Source organism: Bacillus rossius, chromosome 15 (genome assembly GCF_032445375.1).
Source record: "Bacillus rossius redtenbacheri isolate Brsri chromosome 15, Brsri_v3, whole genome shotgun sequence".
NCBI lineage: Eukaryota > Metazoa > Arthropoda > Insecta > Phasmatodea > Bacillidae > Bacillus > Bacillus rossius.
In genome coordinates, this window is record NC_086342.1 from 6,815,264 (window position 1) to 6,843,124 (window position 27,861).

The 27,861-nt window shown below is 40.8% G+C and overlaps 1 protein-coding gene across 1 annotated transcript; it reads left to right on the top strand.

Moving 5' to 3' along the window:
• The first annotated feature begins 266 nt into the window (after positions 1 to 266).
• Positions 267 to 8,046, top strand: LOC134539321 (dysbindin). The gene is made up of 6 exons (XM_063381242.1): positions 267 to 646; positions 1,632 to 1,785; positions 2,187 to 2,319; positions 4,381 to 4,536; positions 5,414 to 5,554; positions 7,822 to 8,046. Exons 1-6 carry the CDS (start codon positions 591 to 593, stop codon positions 8,004 to 8,006), a joined length of 825 nt encoding a protein of 274 aa, XP_063237312.1. The 5' UTR covers positions 267 to 590; the 3' UTR covers positions 8,007 to 8,046.
• Positions 8,047 to 27,861: the final 19,815 nt, after the last annotated feature.

Genomic DNA, 27,861 nt, shown 5'->3' on the forward strand with positions numbered 1-27,861 from the left:
TAGTAAATTTTCTTGAAATAAAAGGTAAAATTAGAAATTGGGACATAATGGTCCCATTAAGTTTGAGATATGCTTCATCTGGAAAAAATAATTTGTTATACCGAATTTGTTAAAAAGTCCGAATTTGTTAAAAAGTATCCCTTAAATTAGCTATTTAAATTTTTTATAATGATTTATTTGGAAAAAGAAAGAAAATTTTTAGCATATCGGATTGAAGTTACCAAAAATATGCAGCTTTCTAATCAAAGAGTGCTCTATGATATTTTACAGCTGTTTGGGAAGTGACAATACAAAATACATTTGTCTTTGCTCTTTGGCTTCTCAGTTGTTTATATATTTTGAGGTTACATTATTTTGTATATATAAACAAACAGAAAAAACTTTGGCTTTGGTGGTGTTGTTGTTTGGTCCATCGCTCTTTTGGGAGGATCAAAGTTGCCCTTGTGCATACAAATGCTCGTTGATACAAACCCACAGGCATAGAATAAAGAGTAGTACATAGGTATTTCGGGGAGCGTAAACGGTTCGCTTTCTACAGCGGACACATTGGTTCTTATTTAACATTTTTAGTTTCAACGAATGCAGAAACGATGTTTGAAAGTATTCGAGATAAATTTCAAACTGTACAGGAAGGTATTACGGCTAGGTAAGAAAATGAGTTAAATGTATAAAATAGTTAATCTTTTAAACGATGCACATTTTTGTAATTATACTACAATTAATACATGGGTGGGTCTTGATTGCATTTTCACCAAATGCAATAGTGTGCCAAAATGTTTCAAATGGCCTTTTGGCAACAAAGCTAAGCTGTAATAATATGTTAGGCATTACCATCATCAATATAAATATGTCATAATTAAAGCAAATAAAAATCTCAAAATGCAGTAGTGTAATTTTTTTTTTTAATACTGAAAAACTGCAGGCGATATGTTAAATGCTTTTCTGGTAGTTTACAGTTTTAATAGTTGGTTAGGTTACACTAGGTACATTACAAGTAATGTTGCAAACGGTTGGTTATGTTATTTACATTAAAAAATACCTCACCATCCATTAAAACGGTAAAGCAGTGCAAAATAGTAATGCTTATTTTACAGTGTGAGTATAAAAATATAGGAACTTTTTGTTTGCTTTATTTTTCCCAGAGCGACAGCTACCAAGTTGTGGTTATTTTTTTTTGGCCAACCGATTTGATTTCAATGTCCCAAGGTGTAGTTAACATTCTGAAAAGACATTGCTGAGAATTGTTTCAGTAATTTCAACATGATGATGATCAGTGGCGTAGCCAGGATTTGTGTTTGGGAGGTGTTAAGAAGCATGCCTCTCCCCCCCCCCTCCAGCCCCCCCGTATTAAAGCGGGGTGGTCTGGGGGTCCTTCCCGGCAAAATTTGGATTTTAAGGTGTAAAATAGTGCTATTTTAGCAGTTTTCGGTACTTAAATTTAAATATTGCAATGGTGGTAAAATTTTTATTAATTTTAATATGAAATTGTTTTGAGTGATGAATAAGAAATTAATTAAAGATTTGGTGCTAAGGGGGGGCGGGGTGGGTTTGAACCCCTAAAAACCCCCCCTGGCTACGCCCCTGATGACGATGATGATGATTTGTTGTTGGTAGCGTGAGTCGCGTCCCAGTTTCAGAGGCTTGTCGGTGAGGGAGCGTCAGGAGGAGCCGCCCGCGGGCGACCCGTCGGTGAACTACAACGCGGGGGCAGAGCTGCTGCACCACTACCAGACGGAGTGGAGCCAGTTGCACCAGCAGGCGGAGGAGAACGCCAAGGAGGCGGAAGTACGCTCTGGTTCCGTTCCCGGCCGCGCCGTGGGCTCATGCTACGCGCTGCGGGACGTTGAATGATACCAACATCAAAACTCCAAATTACTTTATTTATTCTAGAAAATTGGCATCTAACCCATCACTAATATTTACAGTAGATGGGGATTCCGTTTCGGATTTCCTCGAGACTTTTTATAAAGCTTTGCGCATCTCTTCGCTGAAATATAAAAAAATGAATAAAGTTCATGAAACACGCCATAAGTTTGGATTGAATTACAGTGTCGTGCCTTGTCCGTGAACGTATCTTCGTAACTATCCATTGGCACCAAGAAATAGCAGAAACATTTTTTTGGAAGATAGATTTTTTTTTTTTTTAAGAAGCGTGTGCTGTAGCGACGGGTGGTGGCGTGCTGCAGATTGTGGATGCGCTGATTGGCCGGCTGCACCAAGGGTTCGAGAAGCAGTGGAAGGACGTCGGCCGTCTGAGCTTGTGCCTGGCGGCTGTCCCCCAGACTCTCAACAGCGTGCAGCAGCTCATGGAGCAGCTAGGTTAGCCCCGCACTCGGAAGTTGCCCCCCTTCCCGGGGCCGCGACGGCCCTGTGGTCAGACCGCTCGCCTCCTGTGCAGGGGATCTGGGTTCAAATTTTTTTGCACGAGCAAAATATGCTGGACATTGCCATGAACTAGTGGGTTTTGTCTAGCCACTTCCTGATTCCCCACTTATTTTTTCATGCGTCTCTAATGACTTCTATGTCGACCAGTGGCGTAGCCAGGATTTGTTTATGGGGGGTGTTAAGAAGCATGCCCCCTTCCCCCCCCCCCCCCTCCTTATTAATGCGGGCGGTCCGGGAGTCCTCCCCCGGGAAAATTAGGATTTTAAGGTGTAAAATAGTGCTATTTTAGCAGTTTTCGGTACTTAAATTTAAATATTGTAATGGTAAAAATTTTATTAATTTTTAGTATAAAATTTGTTTGAGTGATGAATAAGAAATTTAAATAAAGATTTGGTGTGAAGGGGGGGGGGGGGGGGTTGAACCCCTAAACCCCTCCTCCCCCCTGGTTACGCCCCTGATGTCGACAAGACGTCAAACCTACATTTATCATTCATTCTTTCATTCATTCAAACATCCAATCATTCATTCGCACATTCATATATATTCACCCAGCCATTCAATCATTCAGTTATTCATTCATAATTATCTTTCCAACCACTTAGGTAGTGTGCATTACATATGATGTGTTTGTGTGTGTGTGTGCGTGCTTCGTGCCTTTGTGGACATCTGGCTCTTGTGTGTAACTTGTATGTGTGATGATAAATATCAATAGAGCTAATAATTAAGCATATTAATGAATGGTGGCCAACATAATATGTAGTACTTGGATTTCAACGTACAGAAATTTGTTCATTCATTTTTGATTGCCTTCCGCAGTCCGATGGATCTTCCTTTTGCACTCCCGGTTCTCTTGCTGATACGTTTCATTGCTGCTCCATTTCGCCGTTCCATCCATCCGTGATCACCTCATCGTTGACGAGATGTCAAACCTTGAATCCCTGTCTTCCGTGGGTGCTTACTGACGATCAGGGGCGTAACAACTAAATTTCCAAAAGGGGGGGGGGGGGGGGGGGCAATATACGTTTTTATAAAGAATCATCGATCCCCCTTATTGAAGGGGGGGGGGGTGTCCGGGGGTCCTCCCCTGGGAAAATTTGTATTTCAAGGTGGAAAATGGTGCTATTTAAGCAGTTTTATCATCTAAAAATTGATTACACAGCACTTTCTTTGCTCCCGTTTGCCCCCACTTCAAGGTTTCAGAGGGGGGGGGGGGGGGTTGGCAAAATAACCTTTCTCCCCCCTGTTGTTGCGCCCCTGCTGACGATTGACGAGAGTGCGTGTTGGTTGGCTGACAGGAGCGTGTGGGGCCTGCTGGCGCGAACACATGCGACTTACTGATGAGCACATGTGGACGTAGTTATGCAAAACAGAACCAACCCACAGTTGTGTTGTATTTTATTTGAAAATAAATTAAAATAGTACAGGGTTTGATGGTACCGTCGTCGCCATTATCATATCAGTTTTTATACTAGACCATTAAAATCATATCCCGACATTATGTTATTAATACGAGAATTACAATTCATGATTAACTTTTAACTTCAAAATAACTCAGAATAGGTTTCATTGTGGGTTAGTTCCTTTTTGCATAACTACGCGTCCAATTGTCGTGCGCCGGCAGTAGCGTAGCCAGGGTTTGTGTAGGGGAGGGGGGGTGTTAAGAAGCATGGCCCCCCCCCTCCCCCCCCTCCGTATTAAAGCGGGTGTTCCGTGGGGTCCTCCCCCGGGAAAAATTTGGATTTTAAGGTGTAAAATAGTGCTATTTTAGCAGTTTTTCGGTACTTAAATTTGAATATTGTAATGGTGAAAATTTTTATTAATTTTAATATGAAATTTGTTTGAGTGATGAGTAAGAAATTAATTAAAGATTTGGTGCTAAGGGGAGGGGTGTGTGTTTGAACCCCTAACCCCCCCCCCCCCCTGGCTACACCCCTGTGCGCCGGTGGGGGGGGGGGGGGGGGGTGCTTGACGGCAGGGACGCGCGGTGGCTTGCAGGCACCCTGCAGGAACTGTTTGAGGACGTGGAGAGCGCGCTGGTCAGCCTGGAGGACGTCATCGAGACTCAGGACCTGCAGGAGAAGCAGCTGGAGCACAGGTTCCAGTTCGCGCTCTACAAGGTGAAGAAGCTCGACGAGCTCGACTCCCTCAGAGGTTTGTGCCCGTTGTCGCCCGTTCACTGCTGCTTGCAACTATCCTGGAGCTCCGATTGAATTCGGGGTTCCTGCGGACAGGAAAAAAAAAACTGGAGAATAGGGGAACTCAGGGAATCAAAAAAGTGTCTTTAAAACCTGGAAACCCCAGGGATAATTGCCAAAAATCTAAGTACAAAACTCTGGCAGTAATTTTTTTCACCCCGCGGTACCTTTATATCTTAAAAACATAATGTATTTTAATCATGAATCCATTTGCTGTTAGTAATCCACATCAGTTTTCACTAAAGTTTATTAAGCGTAAGGGATACATATACTCTAAATTAATTTAAAGCAGAATCAAATATCAATAGGCCTGTCTGTAGTTGATCACAATCGATTGTATATATGCAATTTGAAAGTTTTGTGAAACAAATGTATTCGTTATTTTTTTTTTGTCAGACTGACTAGTGTTGGTTAAGTTGCGATGATCGAAATGACAACAGTGCAGACTGTATATTGTGCGGGAAAACATTTCGTATTAAAATTTTCATGAGTCGGGGATGTACTAAGCGTATGTCAGTGTAGTTTTAACAGGAATACCAAATGTGAAAATGCTGGAAAATAGGTAACACTGTACTGAAATGAAAACTGACTGCGACAGCAAACTCTTAAGCTAACTAGAAACGCAGGCGGCGTAGTAGTTCAACCTGGCGGTCAAGGTCAAGGCCAAGGCCAGCGGCTGGAATCCACCTGAAGGAATGTGATCACGCACTACGGGGTGTGCCGAACCCCACAGCGCCGCCGGATCGACAGTTTCTGTGTGCGTGTCCGACCCTCGGCCTGCTGACCTTGTGGTCGCTCGCTTGGCTGCAGTTGTCTTGTCTGTGTGCCGCCAGTGGCGATGGCGAAGGAGCACTCTGAGAAAGTCATCCAGCACGAGCTGAAGCAGCAGCAGGTGCTGAAGGAGCGGCAGGAGATCTTCGAGGAAGCCTTCATCCAGGACGTCGAGGAGTTTAAGACTTCAGGCAGCGTGCCGAGTAAGATTGTCTTCACACCAGGGGCGTAGCCAGGGGGGGTTTTAGGGGTTCAACCCCCCCCCCCCCCTTTAGCACCAAATCTTTAATTAATTTCTTATTCATCACTCAAACAAATTTCATATTAAAATTAATAAAAATTTTACCATTACAAGATTTAAATTTAAGTACCGAAAACTGCTAAAATAGCACTATTTTACACCTTAAAATCCAAATTTTCCCGGGGAAGGACCCCCGGACCCCCCCGCTTTAATACTGGGGGGCGGGGAGGGGGGAGGCATGCTTCTTAACACCCCCCATACACAAATCCTGGCTACGCCACTGGTCTTCACGCTCTGTTTGGGAGACCTTGCTGTTTCCCCACCTCCCCCACCCCCTTTTTTTTGTAACTATCAGATTTGTGTGATTTGCTGTGAATGTTTAGAAATTTTGGAAATCCAGAAACAGTCAAAAAGATTTATATTTCTCTTATGTACATGTTCCAGAAATTGAACTAGTAACAATGAGGTACTTAAATTTTGTGTGATGAAAATAGTAGAACTTAAAAAAAAGTAATACAGGTGGACTTCATCAGGAGCAGGTCTTGTAGCAGATTGTCAATTAACATCTCAAAGGAATAGTAGACATTATTTTTGAATAATTGTTTTCAGGCTATTTTTTGATGATTTCATAAAAACAAAGTCAAAAATTTATATATGTCAGTACAGTAGAGCACCCCTCAACCGTAATTCCCACAAACGGAACTCCCGATATCCGGAACTAATTTTCCAAAACATTTCCGCACTGGAACGAGGCGTTTTTGCTTTTGCCTGACTGTACATGTCTTGTAGGCGCGCGCGCGCACGTCTGTCAAAGAGCTAATTATAGCCAGTCTTTCCCGCGCATTGCGTAAATACACCGCTAGTTTTCGCGTCGGACGTGAATTACTATAAACATGTTTATGCTATAAGTAGTTTTATTGTTTCATTATGTCAAGTAAACGGAAAATTCCGGCCGGCCCGAGAGTATGTACACAGACTCCCACAACACACGCTGACACACGTGATAGCAAGTAACATTTACTTCCAACGTGTGATGCTTTCATTTGTAGACAATAATTTAGTGTACAAATATGTATTATGTCCATATTTATACGTTAATATATGATTAAACAGTCTACATTTACCTGTATTTCTCTATCTCTGTGTTTTTAAACGAGGTGCTTGAAGTTTTATTCTTGTGTATGTGAAATGTAAACTGTGCGTAGCAGTGACTATACACACTCCAGGAAGTGTGAATCACTAGCACGTCAACACAGAAGTAACACAACACTGCAGCTGTAGTCCTACTACCTCCCCCGAACCCTCTTCATCGTCCTCTTCGCTCACGCACGCACCCACCCACAGAGATAAGAAACACGTGCCTGCCAGCTTGCTTGAATGAAGGTCATTCAACCGACTCGGAGGCCGGCCCTACCGCAACTCCCCTTACCCGGAATTTTCCCATAACCGTAATAGACCTCCCCCCAATGATTCCGGTTGTGGGGTACTCTACTGTAGTATCAAATACATTTAACATATGTGAAATTGGTATTAAAAAAAACTATTTACAGTAACAGATTTTTTCCTTTTTTTTTCTTTTTTCTTTTCCATGTCATGAACATTGTCTACTTTGAAAAGTACAGTATAGAATCTTTTTCTTCTATCGTGGAAAGGGAGGCAGTCCAAAACCCACATTGTATGTTCCTATCAGTAGTAGAGAAGACACTATATAAGTGTGTGTTGGAATAGTTCTTATATCAGGTGCTCTCTGCTAGTGTTTCATCTTTTCTTGCCTTGTGGGAAGCAGTTTTTACTGCTTTAAATAGACCACTTTTTATTGTACTTTTTAAGTGGTTTGGTAATGTCGCACCAATTTGGTTTTTATTATGCACTCGCCGTACCCAGATTCAAATGGTCCGACCATCCTGATACCAGTTTTTTCAAAAAAAAAAGTTTCCTAAAATTCCATTTAGGCGAATGCTTGGATGGTAAAAAAAAAAAAAAAAAAAGATTGTGCATGCTAATAAAAGCAATCACTCTGTTTTTAATTCTTTTTTTCTAAATGTGTTCTTGCGCCGTTGAAATGTTTTGTTCGTAAATTTGAGCTCTTTATTACAACAGGAGACTTTTTTTTAGATTCAATGTACTGTTGTTAAATTTGTTCCTCTGAATCGGCCCACGTTGCCCTGAGACCCGAGCTGGAAGGGGGCCGACTCACGAGGTTCGTACTGTACTCCGCGGGCGTCCCAGGCAAGGTGGAGACCAAGGGCGCAGGGGCCCCGCCCTCGCTGGAGGAGGTGGTGCTGGACCCAGACCTGGCCGAGCTGGATGACTTCCTCGGCGAGACGGTAGCCGGAGCCCCGGCCACGCACGACGCGCCCGCCGCTGACGACGACACTCCTGCCCGTTCGCCGTGCGACGCTCACCGAGTGTGACATTTGTACATGCATTTTACTCATTAAAATATACATTATATATATATTTTTTAATCTTGTCCAGTAATTTATACCGCAGTATCGCTGCAGTGGCACGGATTACCCTCTTTCATCGCATAATTGTCGCACTCGCATAATCGTCGCACCCAATTTTTGGGTCATCAAAATTTGGATAAAAAAAAAATTTCTCGCGTAAGCGTCGCATGGTGTTTTTGGTCCCGCTGATTGGAATGGGTTGATGAATGTATCGGGCGTGATGTCGCGTCGACGTCATCACTGCAGACAATGAGGGGTCATGACGTGAGAACGGAGAATTGACGTGACGAACTGGTGCAGGAAACGGTAGCACCCCGAGAAAACTCGCAGGCTCACGGCAGCACCTGCCTGGCGGGAGGCGACTTCTTTGGTCCCTTTGGATGTGTTATTGAAGCTGGATATGATTTGGATATCAATAAATCTGCCTTCTTGGTAAAAATCCAGTATGGACTTGGAGACTGGGATTCTGAGTGCTATGTTTGTTCATTTTTGCAAAACTTCTCTCTTTCTCTCTGTTGGCTACAGTCGTTATGAAAGTTTATTCCGTACTGGTGGCGGCTGTAACACCTAATATTGGTGACTTGTATGAAAAAAAAAAAAATAATGCTTTACTTTGTTAAAAACAGAGAAATGATTCTACCAACTGCAAGTGTAATTAGGAGTTTAAGTGTTTTGAGAAATATAAAAACATGAAAACTTTTTTATGAAATACATCTGCCTCTCGTGTTACGGCATGCTGCTTCAGTACCACGTGTTTCTGCATGTACTGGCATTATGAACACTTTCAGCCAGATAGAGTTGAACACCACTCTGTCATAATGTAATGTCTGTTAACTTCCTATCCTTCTCCTTGGTGAAACCCATCCGCTTAATGAAGCTCGAGGCTGCTAGCGAACTAAAGGCGCTAATAACAGTTTAGTTTTGAACTTTTTCAATAGATGGCGTTGCCTTGAATTTGTAACGCGCTATCGTTCGGTGCGTCCGTCACGTCTTGCCTTGGGGTTACCTGCCTTCATGCAAAATGAAGCTGAAGATTGGCATCCTGGAAATGCCGGTGCATAAACTTGTTGCACCAAGATTGTGCAATCAATGGGACTTTAAAATCAAAATTTATCATTTGTCAAGTGTATGGCCTACAGATTTGAAAATCAGTTGTGATGTTCCTTCTATTATGATGTGTTTAGCGTGGGACAATGCTGGGTACTTCAGCTATTTTGAAATAAATAAAAAATGTAAAACACATTTACATGTGGACAAAAAGAATAAAACAATGTAATCACAATTACCTATAGACACACTATGCAAAGAATAGTACTTTTGTAATATGAATGACTGAACATATCAGTTACTTCTTTCAAATAAATTTCTCTCTGTAATTTTACAAAAGATGAGTGGTTTTCTTGTTCAGTTAATCAACTTGACTTTAAGTAAAGTTTTGTTGGCCAGCTTCCTTAAAAAATATATAGGTATATTAGGTACATTTTTTTTAGGGTGAGCCACGCACAACCAAATAAATACAAATCACAAACACTGAAAAAGAAATTGATTAATTTTAACAATGGAATATTTTGCAAATAGGTAGGCTACTCTAGGTTTTCAATTGAATAAGTTCCTTTTTTTTGGAGCGCATGTTCAAAAGGTGGCTCATTTGCTCTTAAATTACTACGTATTTTCAAATATGTACCTGAAAATAATTCCCAAATGTATAATAATTAGTACTAATGGGAATAAATGTATTACATAGGTACTAGTTAATGCTTGGCATGCATTGCAATGCCTCAACCTTTTTTTTTTTTTAATAATTTGTTTGAATTAGGTACACATATACAGATCATCTCTCTATTTCTCTCTCCATATCTCTATCTACACATATATATATCTATCTCTAAATATATTTCTCGCTTCACCCCTTCGCAATCCTTAAATCACACTATAGCAATGAAAACATTAAAAATCTATGTTTTTACCTAATTATATTTTTATATATCTTTTTACTTTTCACAGGTAATAGGTAGGCATATAAAATCACGTTTGTATTAAAATGCAATGTTGTGTCAAACTTCAAAGCAATCGGTGAAGAACTTTAGAAGATTTAAGATTTTGAACAAACAAACATTTACATTGATATTTTTATATATTAGGTATTAAAATCAGTTGGAGAGAGGTTTGATTCTTCTAACATTTTCAGTATTTTAATTTAGTTAAAGAGAATTTTCAAAAAATTTACTTTTTCTAAACTTTTGTTACTAACTAAGCTATGGAAGCGATATTTTATACTTTGAAAAAGCTTCTGTGTGTTCCCGCTAGATAGCAGCACAAACTAATTTTTGCCCGCCGCGTCCTGACCGAGTTCATGGATCTTTCGTGTCTTGTCATCTGTTCGCGGTAGTAAACAAATTTGCGTAACGGCTCGGTAACGGTCGGTTTAAGTGAAATGTGAGAAAATGCGCGTTTTTTTTAAATGAGAAGAACATGCGTGCTTTTTGAGAACACAAAAGTTTAGTGAAAATGCTTGGCGCGAAGATGCGAAAGGCTCTTCTGTAGTGAAACTTGCTAGACGCGCACTTGTTCTCTGTTGTGAAATCAGATTGCTTGCATACATAACTGTCAATCGGAAAACGGTATTTTAAACTGCTCATTTGCTCAGCTAAGTTACATTTTCGATATCAAACCAAGTACTGTGTTGCTGCAGCATCTAGCTCTAAGTGATCATTTCAGACAATATGTAACAGTTTGTTGTGGGTGCTATTGATTTTTATTATTTTCTTACATCTCCCGTGAAAGTGACGGTTTCGTAACGCAAAAACTCATTTGTAGAACAAGTCTGTAAGGTGCACCATAGAAAGCTCGGAATATTTCATCACCGTCAGGTAAGGCCAAACAAATTGACTTATTTCTTGAGGGAAATGACGTAAATATTAATATACCAGATGTGTTTGTTATTGTTATAGGTTTTAGCTTATATATAATGGCTTATATAAATATATCTGTATATATTGAAGTTTTACTAGCATCTTATGAACAAATTTGGGTATGCATTTGGTTTCTGAAATAAAACCGACGCCGCAGAACAGGTTCAAGGACAGCAGGTAACCTCAGAAGTGTATCAATTGGTTGTGGTTTGTGGACTGGTTAAGGAATATATCATATTTCATGAAATGTGAAACTAAATTTTACGTGGAAATTTAAAAAAAAATAAGCATAGACTTTGCGACGGGAATGCTTTGTTCGTAAACGTAGCTCAGTGAAATTTTAAAATTAATCGAAAATGTTTAGAATTTTAAAAATCCATAGTTTTGTTGCCACAGTTGCCATTTATTTTTCTTTGCTGTCACTGTTATAAATTACATTGAACGTTTTACGTGAATGCCAATGCCATTAAATAATTCCGACTTCAAGATCTGAACATTTTAGCTGCATTAAAATGTAACTACTTATCCTATTTTCTGTAGTGCACCGAGAAATCCCAGCGGCAACGTCCGTCACGTTACCCAATTTCCATTTCTGAAAATCCGGTAAACATCTGCCGGTGGCCGACACCCAGCTTCGAATTTTCTGTGGCGAATTTTGTTATATATTTTTTTAAGGGCCCGGGAAGAAAAGGGGGGGGGGGGGGGGGGGGGGTAGGATAACTGGAAGGTATTGGGTGGTTTGGTATACGTGGCAGTTGAATTGGGGAGTAAAAAAATTTGAAATAATAATAATAATGTCATTAAAACTTATTTTAACGCATTTGTGACGTCTTAAAAATTCATTATCAAAACTATAATGTGATATATTTTTTTTAGAATACGAATGTTTAAAAATAAAAAAAAAAATCACGCACATTACATTAAAACGAGAAAAAAAAGAAAGTAAAATAGTACATTTTTACAAAAGAAAAATTAATTTTACCGACGTCAAAGGTCAGGTGCGTCCTGAAGAAGATTATATTTTTTGTCGACAGTTCGTTTTTAGTTCAGTAGTAGTTTTTTTTTTGTCCAGGCGGGTGATTGGGGGGGGGGGGGGAGGGGATCTCCCCTCGCCCCTCCCACATAGCACACTGAAACAAGGACAGCGTGTTGGGAAGAGAGTAAATGCCCGTTTAATTGCACACTGCAGACCAAGGATGAGAGACGCTGTAACACTCTTCATTCCCCCTCCGGCGCTTCCTGGGTCTCTGGACGCGTGGCCTCGGCTGTTCTATATTCACGCTGCCCTGTGCCAGGTCTCGCTCCACCCCCCAGCCCCCCGCGTCGCTTTTTCCATTTCATTTTCCTTTTTTTTCCCCTTCGGTTTTCTGTGAAAAATACGTACGTACGGACAGTATTGGGAAAAGGAATAATTAAGATGTTAGAAGCGCGCAGTTTCGAGTGCTGGTCAATAACCTTACGATCTCAACTGAGTTTTCATGATTTCACATTAGAAAAACTTTCAAAATGTAATGTAATGACGTAATTTCACCGGAATTTGTTCTCTGGAATCTACTAAATCAACCGGAGTATAATTTATCAGAAAAAAATAATATCAAAAATTTCTCAGGATAAAATCAGAAAAACCTTAGTCGAAATTTAAGTTCCAGGATGGCTTAAAAATATTGTTTTGAAGATTTTGTTTTTCATATTTCCCTAGGGAGGTTTATAATATGTCCCACCGTGGTATGGTCTATGGTTCTTTTCAAAAATATGAGGTGGCTCCAGCGGGTAGGTACAGGCATACCCAACATTTAAAAAAAAATTGAAAATTGGAAATAAGACTTTTTACAAAAATTACCTATTCATATTAAACGTTAGAATTATATGGAAAAATATAAGAAAAGTAAATCTTGTTTTCATTACAAACTTTAATCGTATGCCCTTCTGAGAAGGGCAGTTTGCAATGAAATGGAACTATACATTCGCCTGCAGATTTTTTTACATTTTACATTAACGTACGAGCTGTGTTGAATTATTCACCTTATATTAACACACGTTTAATTTTGTGACCGTTGTAGGTATAAAAATATATTTTGTTTTCATACAATTATACATTTATAATATTTCTTGTGATTAATAAATTATACTTATTGGACTTCAGAGAGAAATAAACTACCCTCAGAAGGCCACAAAACTTACCATTTTGCATCTGAATTTTAAAAATTCCCCGGACCACCCTCTGATACGGGGTCCAGACCCCCTGGGTCTCCCAAAACTGTGCTCACGCCCCTGCGGTACAGTCCGGGGCAACAAAAAAAAAACTTATCCTGAAGCTGCCCCTGGAACCTTACAAACGTATTAAACGACTCCTCCCCGACGACTGAAAAAGTTCTTCCGAGTCAGTTTTTGTTCGATCCTTTCCCACCCTCACACACCCTAACACTATTGGATTTTCAAGATGGCGGCTGTAACGAAAATTACATCGGTGACGTCATAATTCAAAATGGCTGAAAGTTCTAGAAAACTAAATGACGGAATTCAAAATGGCGGGAAGTTCAAGAAAACAAAATGGCGGATCCAAAATGGCTGCCGGAGTCAAGGTCAAAGGTTAAGGTTATCCAAGATAGCCGCCGTGATGTCAAAATCCAAGATGGCGCGGCTCCACGGCTCCACAGCCTGAAGCCTGTGCCCGGAGGAACTTTTATACACTACTAGTGATTCATATACAGTATAATGACCACAAGCAAAATCTGCTGTACTAAAATATATTTACTTCAAGTCTGTAGCTTTCATAAGAGTTGTGAGCGGTGTCGAATCCTCAGCCGAGGTGACACCCAACCCGAGATTAAAGACTTTCATATTCCTCTAAGAAATACGAAATATAGGAAGCAAAGTAGTTACGGACACTACCACCTTAACGTCACGCTAGCGCTGCCTCGCAGGCGCAGACAAGTCGCGACAAGTTCAAGGTCGGCGAAGCAGAGCCTTTGTCTTCCGCGCGACGCTGGACGATCGCCAGAAGCACGCCGGCGCCTTGCGTGTTGATGTTCACTTGTTACGTGTGGGAGTGTTTACGGAAGATTTCTCGCGGTAGCTGGAGAGACTGCAAAGAAAAAAAAAACTTAATTTTGAGATAAGTTAGAATTCAGACCATTTTACTTTTTCGAGCAAGGGGTACCCAGAAAAAAAAACGTAAAAGAAGGGGTTGGGGGAAGGGGTGGTCATTATATGAATCAAATATCTTTCTTTCATGGGAAAGAATATTCATAGTGGCATACACTAATAAACAATAACACAATGAAAAAAAAATATTGGTTGTCTGTAAAGTCGGTTTACGGACGATAGTTTAACGTGACAACGTCATAACAAAACATTGATGAAATGATTGCATACTTTTATGAATAAAATTGAATCATTTTTATTTTAATAATAAAAGAATAAATACTTGAAATTATACTAGTAATCAGATTTTTTAAATGCAAGAATAATTAACCTTTATTGCCGAAATTATTGTTGTAATAAGCAATGAAAACCACATTAACTTTTCACTTCACATTATAAACAGTCGACGAAACAGTTCACGTGTAGATGTAAGTTGTGTGCTGCCGCTGTCTCTCTTCTCCTCGGACGCATAGGCCAATCGAGTGGAAGAGAGATAGATGCGGCGCAAGTGTACAATGAGCGTAAAGGGACACAGCGTAACGGAACAATGTGCGTAACGGAACACAGCGTAACGGAACAATGTGCGTAACGGGACACTTTTTCGTGCGTGCAGCCAGCGTTAATCGATTTATTAGACGTCAAGTCAAAAAATAATTTATTTAAAAATATCTTTTTCTTTACTTGTGTGACGAAATACCGCCAGATTTGAATCGCTAATAACTACGGGACTAATAATGCGCAGTACTTGTTTTGCCTGTGACGTCATAGCTTCAGCGTATAGGCGCATGCGGGTGATTGTTACTAATCAGCTGTGTGTAAAATTACACGTCGGCGGGGCGTGGAAACGCGTTCATCTGGGGCATTGATCCGGGGTGTCATTGAAAGTAGCTTGCGGAGCACTGCTAGGACCCAAAACTGAGACATTAAAATTGTTCTCCGGATTATAGGTACGTGAAAAATCGCTGTAATTTTTTATTTATTTACAAAACAATTAAAGATGTCGTCTCACGTGACTCGTAAATGCGCTCGGAATCACAGGGAAAAAAACGCAGGTTCGCTTTGAAAAATTCCATCGCCGAGCGAATGCGAGAGCTACGTCAGCGTCGAAAAAAGGAAATTAAATCACGCGAAGTTTTCACGTAAAAAAAAATCGACGGCGCTGACAATAACTGCGCCTTCCTTCATTTTTTTTTTTTTCGAAGGTTGATTTCAAACGTGATCAGAGAGAGAGAGAGATACAGAGAGATACAGAGAGAGAGAGAGAGAGAGAGAGAGAGAGAGAGAGAGAGAGAGAGAGAGAGAGAGAGAGAGAGAGAGAGAAGCGTTAACTGGACGACGCAGCCCGTGTGCCACGCAGCCAGTTCGAAGGGCGCGTGGCGAAAAGCCACGCCACGCACACAATGGGTCGAGAGTTATTCCGAGCAGGGATTTTCGGAAAAAATGTTTTAATTAACCGCGGCACGGATGAGAGAGAGAGAGAGAGAAAGAGAGAGAGAGAAAAAGAGAGAGAGAGAGAAAGAGAGAAAGAGAGAGAGAGACCGCTACTAATTGTCTCCGGCGGATCCCCGCTGCGCCGAGTCGTGTCCCTGCGCGCGGACTCGTGCCTGTCGCGGCGGCCGGTAAATTAATTGCCGCGCCCTTAGCAGCCCTTGCGGCCGCCCCCTGCACTCCCCCTCCTACCCACCCTTCTCCCTGAAACCATTCTCATTATGTCTGTCGCGTGCTGCGAACCTCGGCGGAGGGCCTAACTCGATCAGCCCCGCGCGCGTAACCAGCACTTCAGCGCCACTACGACGGCGCGGCTGAGCGGAACCCAGCGAGCCTCGCTCTCCCGCGGGGTTAAAACAAAATTAGCTTTTAGTTCCGTACACGATTTTTTTTTATTTACGTCTAGTGATTGAATTTTTGAAGTGAAACACTTATTTTACCGCCGAGGCTAAAGACTCATCCAGAGCTCTCAGGAGTGAAGCGCTCGGCGGCGGAATATAAGAAGGGGCGCTCCGTCGCTCACTCTCCGTGAAGGTGCTGCAATTTTTTTCGTTACGCGTGAAACTACAAAAAGAGTTTTACTCTTTTTAAATATTCGATTGGTTTAATTATAATAATCGTGAACACTGTTACCTATAGATAGGGACCGGAAAAATCCACGGGTTCAATGACCTCTACGATGAACTTCATAGTTCTACTTACACTCGGTCAAATGCCATCCACTCATTGGCTGCTGTCTTGTGAGACGTCCCATCGTAGCAGCCTGTGATTCGATAAAGCTTTGGTCGGGTGTTTCTCATTGGCCCAGAGACATCCAGGTGAGTTGTGAGCCAATAGCAGAGGTAGAACTGAGGTATAACTATTTGTGTTTTAGCCTATCGCAAAATGAATTCGTGAATTTTTCCGGTCTCAACTTATAGACGTTTCCAAATCATTGTGTACTTAAAAAAAAAGTTGCAAAATTTTTAATAAAAATAGTTACGTATGTTTCAATTATTTGTGTAGCTATATCCTAAGAATTGCCTAAGCTTTGATCTGTGAAGTTTCCCTTTTAACGCGCCCATTTTTGAAGTTATACTTCTTTAGGCGCGTTATGAAAAAATGATGAGAGTGAAATTTTAAGATGCGCGCGCATCACTGTAACAAAATTAACAGGTTGAAGCTGCGCGCGCACCATGTGACGACATTTTCACAGGAAGATGGCGGACCCACGTGTATGAACATAAACCCACATTAGGGGACATACAAAACGTATTGGTGTGCCAAATGAAACTTTATGATAGTGAAATTACCATGGAATTTATTTTGGTATACTAAAATAGTCATAGTAAAGAGTTAATTCCAAGGTTAAAAAAAAAACACATTATTTTGGTATTACATCAAATATAATACACATTTTCCTTGTAACTTTCTGTCAGGGCAGTGGTTATACTTCGCGGTCAATATGCTGAAGGGCCGTGGTTCAAAACTCGGCGGTAGATTTTTTTTTTTTTACTTTTTTTGAAGTTATACTTCTTTAGGCGTGTTATGAAAAAAAATTATGAGAGTGCATGCGCATCACTGTAAAACAATATTAACAGGTTGAAGCTGCCCGCTAAACCGCTCATTAAGTCTCGAAAAAAAGCCACTAACAAAATAGAAATAGAACCTCTATTAGTCGCGCATGTTGACACGCTCGTCGCCTCTGATCACTGTTTTCATATTTATAATATTTATCCACATGTTTCTAGTTTCTACATTTACAACACGTGTTTTAGTTCCATACAAATGCGAATTATATATGTGCTAATAAATTATATTCAGTAGTGATTTAAATTGAATATTTTGATTAATATTATTTACTATTCATTAATATTAGTAAAAACAATTGTGCCTTTATACTTTTTCAAGTGCTCCAATATAATTGAGATTAACTAACCGTATGTATTATTTTTTGATATATATATTAAAATATTATTATTTAATATAATTAAAACTAAATATTATTAAATTATTAATGTTAAATGTTTATTATTGGTTATTTAATATTTACAAAACAAAGAAATAAATTAAATTTAACATTTAAAAAAATTGTGATACAATTAAAATCGAATATCAAATTAAAATATTAATTTTTAGTATTTATTATTAAATTGAATAAATATTTATAAAAATAAATGAACAAATTAAATAAAAAAAAAACTGAAAATAAATTTTTGAATTTATTATTAAATTTATTTATTTTCTTTTAAAATATTAAAATATTAAATAATCAATAATAAATATTTAAAATTAAGAATCTTATAATATTTAGTACAAATTATGTCATATATATTTATTATTCTCTAAATTTTATTTATTTAATTTTTCAAATTTAAACTGAACTTTATTGACTGTGTTGACTATCTTTTTGCAGCCCTTTTATTATTTTATTATAATTAATTATTTGCATGCAATTAAAAACTATTTTTAATGATGCCAAAGAAGTATAACTTCTCACGCGCGTACATAAGTAAACACACCCATTTTTTTTTTGTTACGTTTGTTCGTCGGTGAGGGCATTAGAGACGATTGCATACAAAAACAACAGAAACAGAATAACACAAATAATCGGCAATGACTGTTAGGGCGAATATTTTGCGTATATAGGCCTACTCGGTTAGTGTAGATAGACTTGCGTATGTACTCAGTGTAGTAGACTCGCGGATATACTCGGTTAGTGGAGTGGACTTGAAGTTTATTTGGTGATTAGGCCCATAGTTGTCTCGACACGCCCTGTACGATGCTTAGCACAGCACATAACCAAAATTGGTATACTTTTACAAAATATTCCTTTGGAAACCAGTTTGATAGTTTGAAATACTGCAAAAAAGATATTGTAACTTTGTACAACACATGGCTATGGTTATTTTTGCAAGTATGAAATATTTTTTCGAGATAATACTGAGTATTTCTTACGAAAATTGGTTCATCATTTTACATTTTAATTTATGTTTCAGTCAAGCATAATTTTTAAAACCATGGAAAAGATAATCGAATATTAAATCATTTGACTTTATTTTGTTTTATCGTGCTTATTAATGTCCGCAATTAATACTGCGAACAAATTCAAGTAACGGTTTACTAAACACCTTAACTATTGGAAATACTGGGACAACACAAAGCATAAATACTCGGGTAGCAAACACTATTTTGCAGTGATACAGTTGTTTTCATGCAAATGTACAAATGTAGAAATATCTGTAATTTTACACGAATATTTCTGTTTCATTTACAAAATAAAATTTCAGTTTATTTGGCTTTTTACTAAATTTCAGGGGAAAAGGAAAATAACCAGTTCCAATTTTATTCGAATGAGTTAATCTGAAACGGAGGAGAATATCGCATAAGCTACTGGAGCACGCTACTCAATCATGAAGCGCAAAACAGCTTTTTAACATCGTTTAAATAAAAGGCAAGGGAAACGATCTAGTGTAAATGCATTCTTATAAAATAAAAATACATATTTTTTATATAAGAAAACACGAATTATATGTAATTCAGTAGAAGCACTCGTCGATCATTTGAATAACGAAGTGTGAAAATTATTCTGATTAAAATTAAAGTTATGAACGTTATTTTTGCCCGCAGGCCTATTATAATTTATAGATATCTTTTAAAATAAAACTTACGGCAAGACTTAGTAATATACGCTTTTCCGTTTGAGTAAAAGAACCGCCTGATGCCTCCTTTGGCACGAGGAACATAGCGGTCGTATCCGGGGGGGGGGGGGGGGGGGGGGTGCAACGTCGACTCGACTGTTCATAAAATTCTAAATTAGGCGTCAGAAGGACCGACAGGGTCACCGAGTGAATTAATTTACCCATCGTTCTCTTTTTCTTGTCGCCTTCTCTTCTTGCCGTGTCCCGCTGTGCGGGAAGGGAAAAGGGGGGGGGGGGGTGTCTCTGCCCGGGTCAAAACAAGAGAGGTGGGAAATGGAAGCGACTGCAAAAGAAACGCGAGACCAGCCATCGCGGCTCAAAGAGAATCTGGAGCCGGCCCCACATTTAAATGAAATTGCTTCCCCTCCCCGCCCCTGACCTCCCTTATTCCGCACAAGTTCGGTCAGTGGCAAGACAAGACGGATGGATACGAGAGTCCATTACGGGCTTGTAATGGGATTTGTCTTCCGTTGTTTCGAAGTAGGTCGATATGGCGAGCGCGTGTCGAGACTTGCCTGTAATCAAAGCCAAGAAACACTTCCGGTGTTTCGAACTAACGTTGTAGGTATTTTACGCATCTCCCCCCCCCCCCTAACATCCCACCATATTTATAACTTTCCCGTGAACCAAGTAATGTGAGCATTACACAAGATTATTGAATGTTTTAGTTGCAGTTTTTTTTTTTTTTTTTAACTTACTCTCTTCAAATATGTTTTTATTATACATTTTAAGTTTCTTACCAACGTTATATTGCTTACTAATTATTAATTTTGAAATTTTTTTTAATGACGTTAAAGACAAACCCACTATCTTTAATGATGAAATTAGCATTTTTATAACACCATAAAATCTTGGCTCTACCAATGAAGTTTATAACCAATAGTTTTGTAATTTTCGTTCTATCAGGTTAAACTCAAGCATTAGGTAAGGGCGGTATTCCAAGAAGTCCAGATAAGGTAACGAATAAGCGCTGCCTTGTTGGGACACATTCGTAACCTAACCCGCCGGGCCGTATTCCAGAACGTGTTCAAACTAAATTCCAATAAGGAAAAAAAATTTGCAACCGTCTTAATAAACGCAGCCCTGTGCGAGGCTATAAAACTGGTTCCAATGCATTCTAGCGGACGTTTCGCAACCATCGATACAAATTGTTATGAAAAAAAAACAGTAGAGATGGCAGCACCATCGCACAAAGTTATAACAGCCTTTCTAATTTCAAGTACTTTTCAAGTTGCGATTATTTCTTGTTGTGACAATTAAAGTGTGTAGAATGTATTTCGAGATAGTTTCGCTACCATAAAGTTTAATTTGGCTCACCAACACGCTTGCTTCGTTCCCGGTGATCACAAAAATGACTATATACGATTTAATGGCGCCAGACGCGGGCTCGCCATCTGGACGAAAATCAACGGAAAAAGGGAGCTTTGCGCATGCGTGGAAATTGGGCAACATATAGGTAAGGGATAGATAGGACACCGAAATCCGTTCCCTAAAAAAATAAGGGATCGACCGCATCCTATCGTGCACCAGAAATACGGTTAGGATACACGTGTAGAATATTCAACAACCTAAATCCTTATGTCTTGGAATATCACGTAACTCAAACCGCCCCACCCTTCCTTCTCAGACACAAACCCCCGTCTACCAACTTGACGACTCTGTTCAAGGTACGGAAATACACGTGCATCTTTTTTTTTTAAAGTTTATGTTTCTACTTTTTTTATTTTTTACATGACACGTGTTTCTTTTTTGTTTTTGTTACTCCTCTCCCTGAGCGCGGCGGGAAGCTTTATCCAAGTCGGGAATTGTTGTCCTGGGAAGTTGGTAATCAAACAGACGCGTGCCAGGCGAGCGGCTTCTTGAACAAGGGTGTCGTATCTCCCGGACGTCAACAGACGACTCGAGTACCCCCGAGGGAAGGGGAGATAGAGAGAGAGAGAGAGAGAAAGAAAGGAAGAATGTTTGATCCAGCGCGATGGATACACCGCTGCATTCTCGCCGCTGCTGACAGCGCAGACTAAACACGGGCGGTGCACAGATGTCACAGACGACGACTTCCTGAGAATATTCACACGCAGCTTCACATTAGAGACGGAACCAGGGGAGATACTTGGGATCCGGACACATATCTCCCAGGATTTAAGAAGAAAAAAAAGGTTGTCGGTAAAGTCGGTTTACGGACGATAGTTTAACGTGACAACTTCATAACAAAACATTGATGAAATGATTGCATACTTTTATGAATAAAATTGAATCATTTTTATTGAAGTATCACTATTTTGTATGGATACAAAGGAGTAAAATGAAATCTACAATTTAATTGATAAATTTACTTTTATTTGCACTCATTAATTCAAATATGTTTATTACTTTAATGAACAGGTTATTTTAACTATAACTTTTATACATGTTTGCTATTTAACTTCTTCAAATCTGTGTTATTCTGTTAAGGATAGGACGATGATAGGAAAAGTAGGAAACGAATGGGAGTGTTTCAAGTTTAATGTGCCTCGAAAAAGTCAAATTGATGGTTGTCAAAAAAAAATTTAAAAAAAAATTGAGCCCTTGTAACCCAGTACACGTGATACAAGTGAAACCTCTTTGGCAGTTCAAACCTCGACTCGTAAGTATATCGTAAGGAGTAAAACAGAAGGGAGAGAAAAAGAGAGAAAGAAGACAATTTTCTAAATAAACATGAACTAAAAAATTTATTTATCACTTCAAAATAACTGCCCATGATATCAGTAATTATTTATCCATCAATATCAATTAATTAACAATAAATGTTACTCGCTTTTAAAACTCTCACACCACAAAGAAAAATTAATTTAGTAAATGTCAAACCTAGGATTGATTATAATATTTTTAGTTTTCAATTTAATTCTATATTGTGTATGGGTTAAATGCGATCGAGCTTTCAAATAGACTGATTTCGTAGCTCTGCAAACACCACCTCATCAATGACTTACATAGCAACGGATTCCGCCCTGTAGGCTACTCAGGCGTGCCTGCTGGCAGTGCGAATTCGCAAGCACGGGCACTGCTGATTGTTGCGACACGGGCGAAGCAGGCCTCGCTGCGATGTTGCCAACAACAAACAACACGCACGCGTCAGCACGAAACAGTAGCGACAGCGCTTCGTCGCGAGGCCGGCCGCTTGTTGAGGAGGGGGGGGGGGGGGTGGTGGAGGATTGCCAACAATGGCGCGGACCCGAGGTTCCAAACACGGCAGCCGCGCCCAAAAAAAGGGGTTGTGTATTTGGGGGGGGGGGGGGGGGGGTTAAAGACGATGGAGCCCGCCGCGATGCAGTGACTTCCCGCCTCACATTCCCCCCCTCCTTCCCCCCTCTTCACGCTGAGAGGCCAGCCGCGACCTCGAGACAAGAACAGCGGAAGGCGAGAAGGACTTAAATGAAACGGTGTGTGTGATAGGCTAGAGACATATTCAAAATTCGCGGATTCATTTCGCGATAGGCTAGCATCAAAAACAACTATACCTTCGTACCCCGCTTCTGCGATTGGCCCACATTTTATCCGGGGGAACTGTGAGCCAATGGGAAACACCAAAACCCAAGAAAGTGCCGAATTACGGACAGCCCTGTTGAGACGTCTCACGCGTCAGCGGCCCAATGAACAGGTGTCATTTTCCGCGAGTATTTAAAGAACTGTGGAGTGCGTCCTAGTGGTCAATGAATCCGCGAATTTTGCAGGTCTCTAGTGATAGCGAAAGCGCTCATGTTCTTTCTTCTCTTGAGTGCACGTGCAGTGACCGAGGCAGGTGACGACTTGGACGGATGCATTATTTGATGTAATGTTTGTCCGACAGTAAAGTTAACGTCGAGCCCCTGAGGGAAGGGAGGATAACACCAGCAGGGTCGAGGCAGAGACGCAACAATGGGGCAGGCGCCGGGTGAGATGCTTCCGCCGGCCATTGAACCCTGGCCGGGACGTTTTCGATGTCGGCTCCACCGGCGGGTGGGGCGTAACTCAACGAGGTTCATATTTCAACAGTCAACAATGAGCAACTTATGTTTTTTTTTTTCAAGCCAAATAATTAGGGACCGGAAAAATTCGCGGGTTCAATGACCTGCAGGATGAACTCCATAGTTATACGTACCCTCGGTCAAATGTCACCCGCCCATTGGCTGCTGTCTTGTGAGACGCCCAAAACGTAGCAGCCTGTGATTCGATAAAGCGTTTGGTTGGGTGTTTCTCATTGGCCCGGAGTTATCCAGGTGAGTTGTGAGAGCCATTAGCAGAGGCAGCACTGAGGTATAACTATTTGTATTTTAGCCTATCGCGAAATGAATTCGCGAATTTTTCCGGTCTCTACAAATAATTGCTTAAATTTCTGTGTATATACGTCGGATTTATAAAAGTTCACTATGCCTCGGGGTTCTGGTGTGGCAATCAATTTTTTTTAAAAACTCAATTATGAAGAAAATTTACTCATAAGAAATTCTATTATGGTTAACCGACGAAGAGGTCTATCCTTTCGAACCATGTTTCACCTGTAATCAAAAATCCCCTCACTGAAGGGATCCGCTTGCGCTTGAATAATAGTAACTGTGAAAAGGAATGATAAACGTAATTCCGCCCCCTTTTACTCCCCCCCCCCCCCCCTCACAGGCCCCTCCCGGGAAACACGTAGATTCTACACCTGCTGAGAACTAACACAAAATACAAATACAAATGTAAAATAACTGAAACCTCCATGTCTTGTTCAATCAACCTCATGCATTTAATAATATGTATTTATGTATTATTATTGACGTATTCTTCAAATAATTGACTTAAGAACAAAGTATGAAAATAATTAAATAAAAAACCAAAGTGTAAAAAAGTACTGTTTTCTTTTTTCAAGCCAAATCATTGCTTAAATTTATGTGAAACAGTGCAAAACTGCAATGGCGAATGTTAAAAAAAATTGTGTTGAATCAAATAAATTTTTTTTTGTAAACTACAATCCTATACATTGGAAACCTTTCATCATTAATATTTGGCCACTAATGCAGATAATTTGGTTTTTAAGAATATTTGTTAATAATATAAATTATTTTTGTGTTTTTTCACCTGGTTTGATGCGAGGACAGAGGTCACAGAAACATTCGTAAGAGTTTATTTTGCTTGGTAGCGAAATTATACGCAGCGTTGGTGACATTGCAGTTTCAAAAAAAAAAAAGAGAGAGAGAGAAATATTAATCAAAAATAATGACAGTAAGTGTTTAAAGAAACGCGAGAGAACTTCCAGCTGGCTGCAGTCGCTGCACAGTATACAGCTCGAACGTGGTTAGGAATCGCGCACTGGTAGAGGTGCTGCTTCGCTCACTTCATCCGGTAGCCCACAACTCACGTCGTTTCGGTTCCCTACCACGTTCGTGAAACTTCGGATTTCTCTCAAAAAATTGAAATTAAAAAAAAAAAATCGAAGGGTTAGGTTAGGTTAGGTTAGGTTAGGTCAGTCACAACATGCTTGTTTTCATTGGAAACTTCTGATTTAGCGGCTGAAGTGGCGTTAGTACCAAAACGCAAAACTTCGGAAATCTTCGGAAATCTTCGGAAATTCTTGCAGGGAACCGAAACTACGTGAGTTGTAGGCTTCCCCACTTCATCTCCTCCTCCTCCCCCCCCCCCCCCCCCCCCGTGCAGGACTCGACTCCCCTGACGGCACTTGGTCCCGCCGTGCGTCTCAGGGGACGACAAGCTACACCGGGGCCCCTCCCCCTGTTGTCTCCCCACGGGGCTGGACAAGGAGTCCCTCGGCTCTTTCCTCGCAAACGACCCAGGAACAAGCGACGGACCTTGTGGACCAAACAGCGATATTTCCGTCCCCTTTCCTCGCTCTTTTCCCCTTTAACACACACCACTCTTCCACCCGGCTCTCGATAAGAGAACCGCGGTGACGGAAATAGTCGTTAACATGAAAGCCCAAGTCTCCTTTTTGGCGCTCCTTTTCGCCCGCTGCGAAAAGACGGAACTCTCCGATGGAAAAGGATACAAAGGAGCGTGTGGGTGGGGGGAAGGGGAGGGTCAGAGAGTGAATGCGCAGTTTATATCAGTCGCGTCAACAGAACGCCTCCCCTTTTCACTTCTGACAGAACTAGAGCGGTTGCCGGGGGAAATTGCTTTCTCCCCCCCCCCCCTGTTTTCCCACCGCTTCCTTCCTTCCAACTCTCTTCCATCCTTGTTCAACACGTGAAGTAGTGGAAAACAAGCAGAAGATACACTGGCAAACGTCAGACTGGCATTTTTAATTAGTTCGTCGTCGGATTGGTGGGGGTGGAGGAGGGGTGGGGGTGGGGAGAAGAAGTAATTTATCAGATTCAGATAGAGAAACAGCTCGAAGACTTGCAAAAAAAAAATTCTCGTTAGCTTTCACGAGGAATGGCGTTCCGTAACGTCGAATAAGCTCAGTTATATAAATAAATGTTAATTTAGAAATTCACATCAGCCTCCTGTGAAATATATAAATAGCCTAAGTTTTATTTTGTTATCTACAATTTTATTTTTAATGTTCAAGTATTTGGTAGAGGCAACATTCAAATGGCTGCATGCGAGAAATGCATAACGATATAATTTCAATTGGTTAAGAATTTTACGTGTGTTGTTTATCTTTTAAACTCATTCCGCACCATTGGCGGACGCAAGGCGAAGGGGATAGGGGAATATATCACCCACCCCCCTTTCGTTTTTGGGAAGTTATAAAAAATTGCGAAATCTCAATGATGGCGGCGTGTTAGTTTGGGCGATGTAATGTAGGTGTTACAACTCCCGTAACTACAAACCACACAGGAAGTGATGCATGTTGGGAATTATAATGTTTTCGTTTTTATTTCTTATATTTGCGTTCTTGAATTTTTTTTTCCATGACAAACAGTGCAAAACTGATATGGCGTATGTCCAATAAATTTGTATCAAATCAGTAGCCTGAAGTTTTAACGGGGAATATTTAAGTTGCAAACGTGAACCGCGACCCGCTAGAAAACGGGAGACACTGCACTGAAATGGAAACAGGCAGTAACGATGAACTCTTCAGAGCGGACTGTGAACGCCGACAGCGCAGTGCTGCGTCCTGGCGGCCCAGGCCAGAGGCAGGAATCCATCCCGGGGAAAAAAAAAAAAAATTAAGAACGCGAATGACTCGATGTGTGCCGGATCACAGAATGTGCAGAACAAAATGATGCCGGATTGATAGAGACCAGAAAAATTCGTGATTTCAATGACCTGTAGGATATACTCCATGATCCTCTATGCACTCGGGAAATTTACATCTGCTCATTGGTAGAGACCGGAAAAATTCGTGAATTCATTTCGCGATAGGCTAAAATGCAAATCGTTATACCTCAGTGCTGCCTCTGCTATTGGCTCGCAACTCACCTGGATGGCTCTGGGCCAATGAGATACACCCAACCAAAGCTTTATCGAATCACAGGCTGCTACGCTGGGACGTCTCACAAGACAGCAGCCAATGAGTGGGTGGCATTTGACCGAGTGTACGTAGAACTATGGAGTTCATCCTACAGGTCACTGAACCCGCGAATTTTTCCGGTCCCTACTCATTGGCTACTGACTCGTGACACCTGTTAACTGGGACGCTAGTGATTCGATACTTCTTTTGTTTAAGGTTTTTCATTGGCCGAGTATCATTCAGATAAACTGTGGCCCAATCACCGGTGCAGTAAAAAAGGCTAACGGTTTTGGATTCTAGACTATCACGAAATGAATCCGCGAATTTTTCAGGTCTCTACCGGGATTGAACACTGATAGGCCATGCCCAGGAACAGGCAATTTTCGCGAAAAAAAAAAAATCTGACCGCATATTAGACTGCAACAAAGTATACCATATAACCAGCGGTCTCTTCCTCGTGATTGGCGGCCGTCTGCGAGAGAAGTCGTTTCCTTTGTTTGACCGAGCCACTCAGGAAGCTTTTGCTTCCGCACCGAATGACTGGGGCTGGTGTTGTAGCATAGGGACCGGAAAAATTCGCGGGTTCAATGACCTGTAGGATGAACTCCATAGTTCTACGTACACTCGGTCAAATGCCACCCACTCATTGGCTACTGTCTTGTGAGATGTTCCAGCGTAGCAGCCTGTGATTCGATAAAGCTTTGGTTGGGTGTTTCTCATTGGCCCAGAGTCATCCAGGTGAGTTGTGAGCCAATAGCAGAGGCAGCGTTAAGGTATAACGATTTGTATTTTATCATATCGCGAAATGAATTCGCGAATTTTTCCGGTCTCTATGTATCAAGTATCAATCGTACAATCGTCATGTAGGTACCTACGTGAGAGAAACGCAACCCAATCACGAAACACGGACGAATGCTACAGTGTTTTAACTTTCAGCCAGTCTCGGAATCTCTTAACGAAATCTGCGTATGCCCCTAGCCCATGCGTCGTTCGAGGTCGCCATTACGAAGTGTCTGCGCGCGCGCACGACGCGGTCTTGTCAGATGGACCTGTTATTCTCCATCGCCCGTGTCACCGGGAAGACAGATTATCCCGACCTTACGGCCGGCGTTCTCGCGTTCCCCTCCCACATATGCGCCCTAACTTACAGTTCTCTTTGATTAGACATTCCAGAGCCCTTAGTAAAC

Excerpts from the sequence above, each read along its gene's own strand:
- LOC134539321 (XM_063381242.1), top strand. The coding sequence starts at position 591 with ATGTTTGAAAGTATTCGAGATAAATTTCAAACTGTACAGGAAGGTATT. Across the intron at positions 4,537-5,413 it reads CGAGCTCGACTCCCTCAGAG|TGGCGATGGCGAAGGAGCAC; the intron begins GTTTGTGCCCGT and ends GTGTGCCGCCAG. Across the intron at positions 5,555-7,821 it reads GACTTCAGGCAGCGTGCCGA|GCAAGGTGGAGACCAAGGGC; the intron begins GTAAGATTGTCT and ends CGGGCGTCCCAG.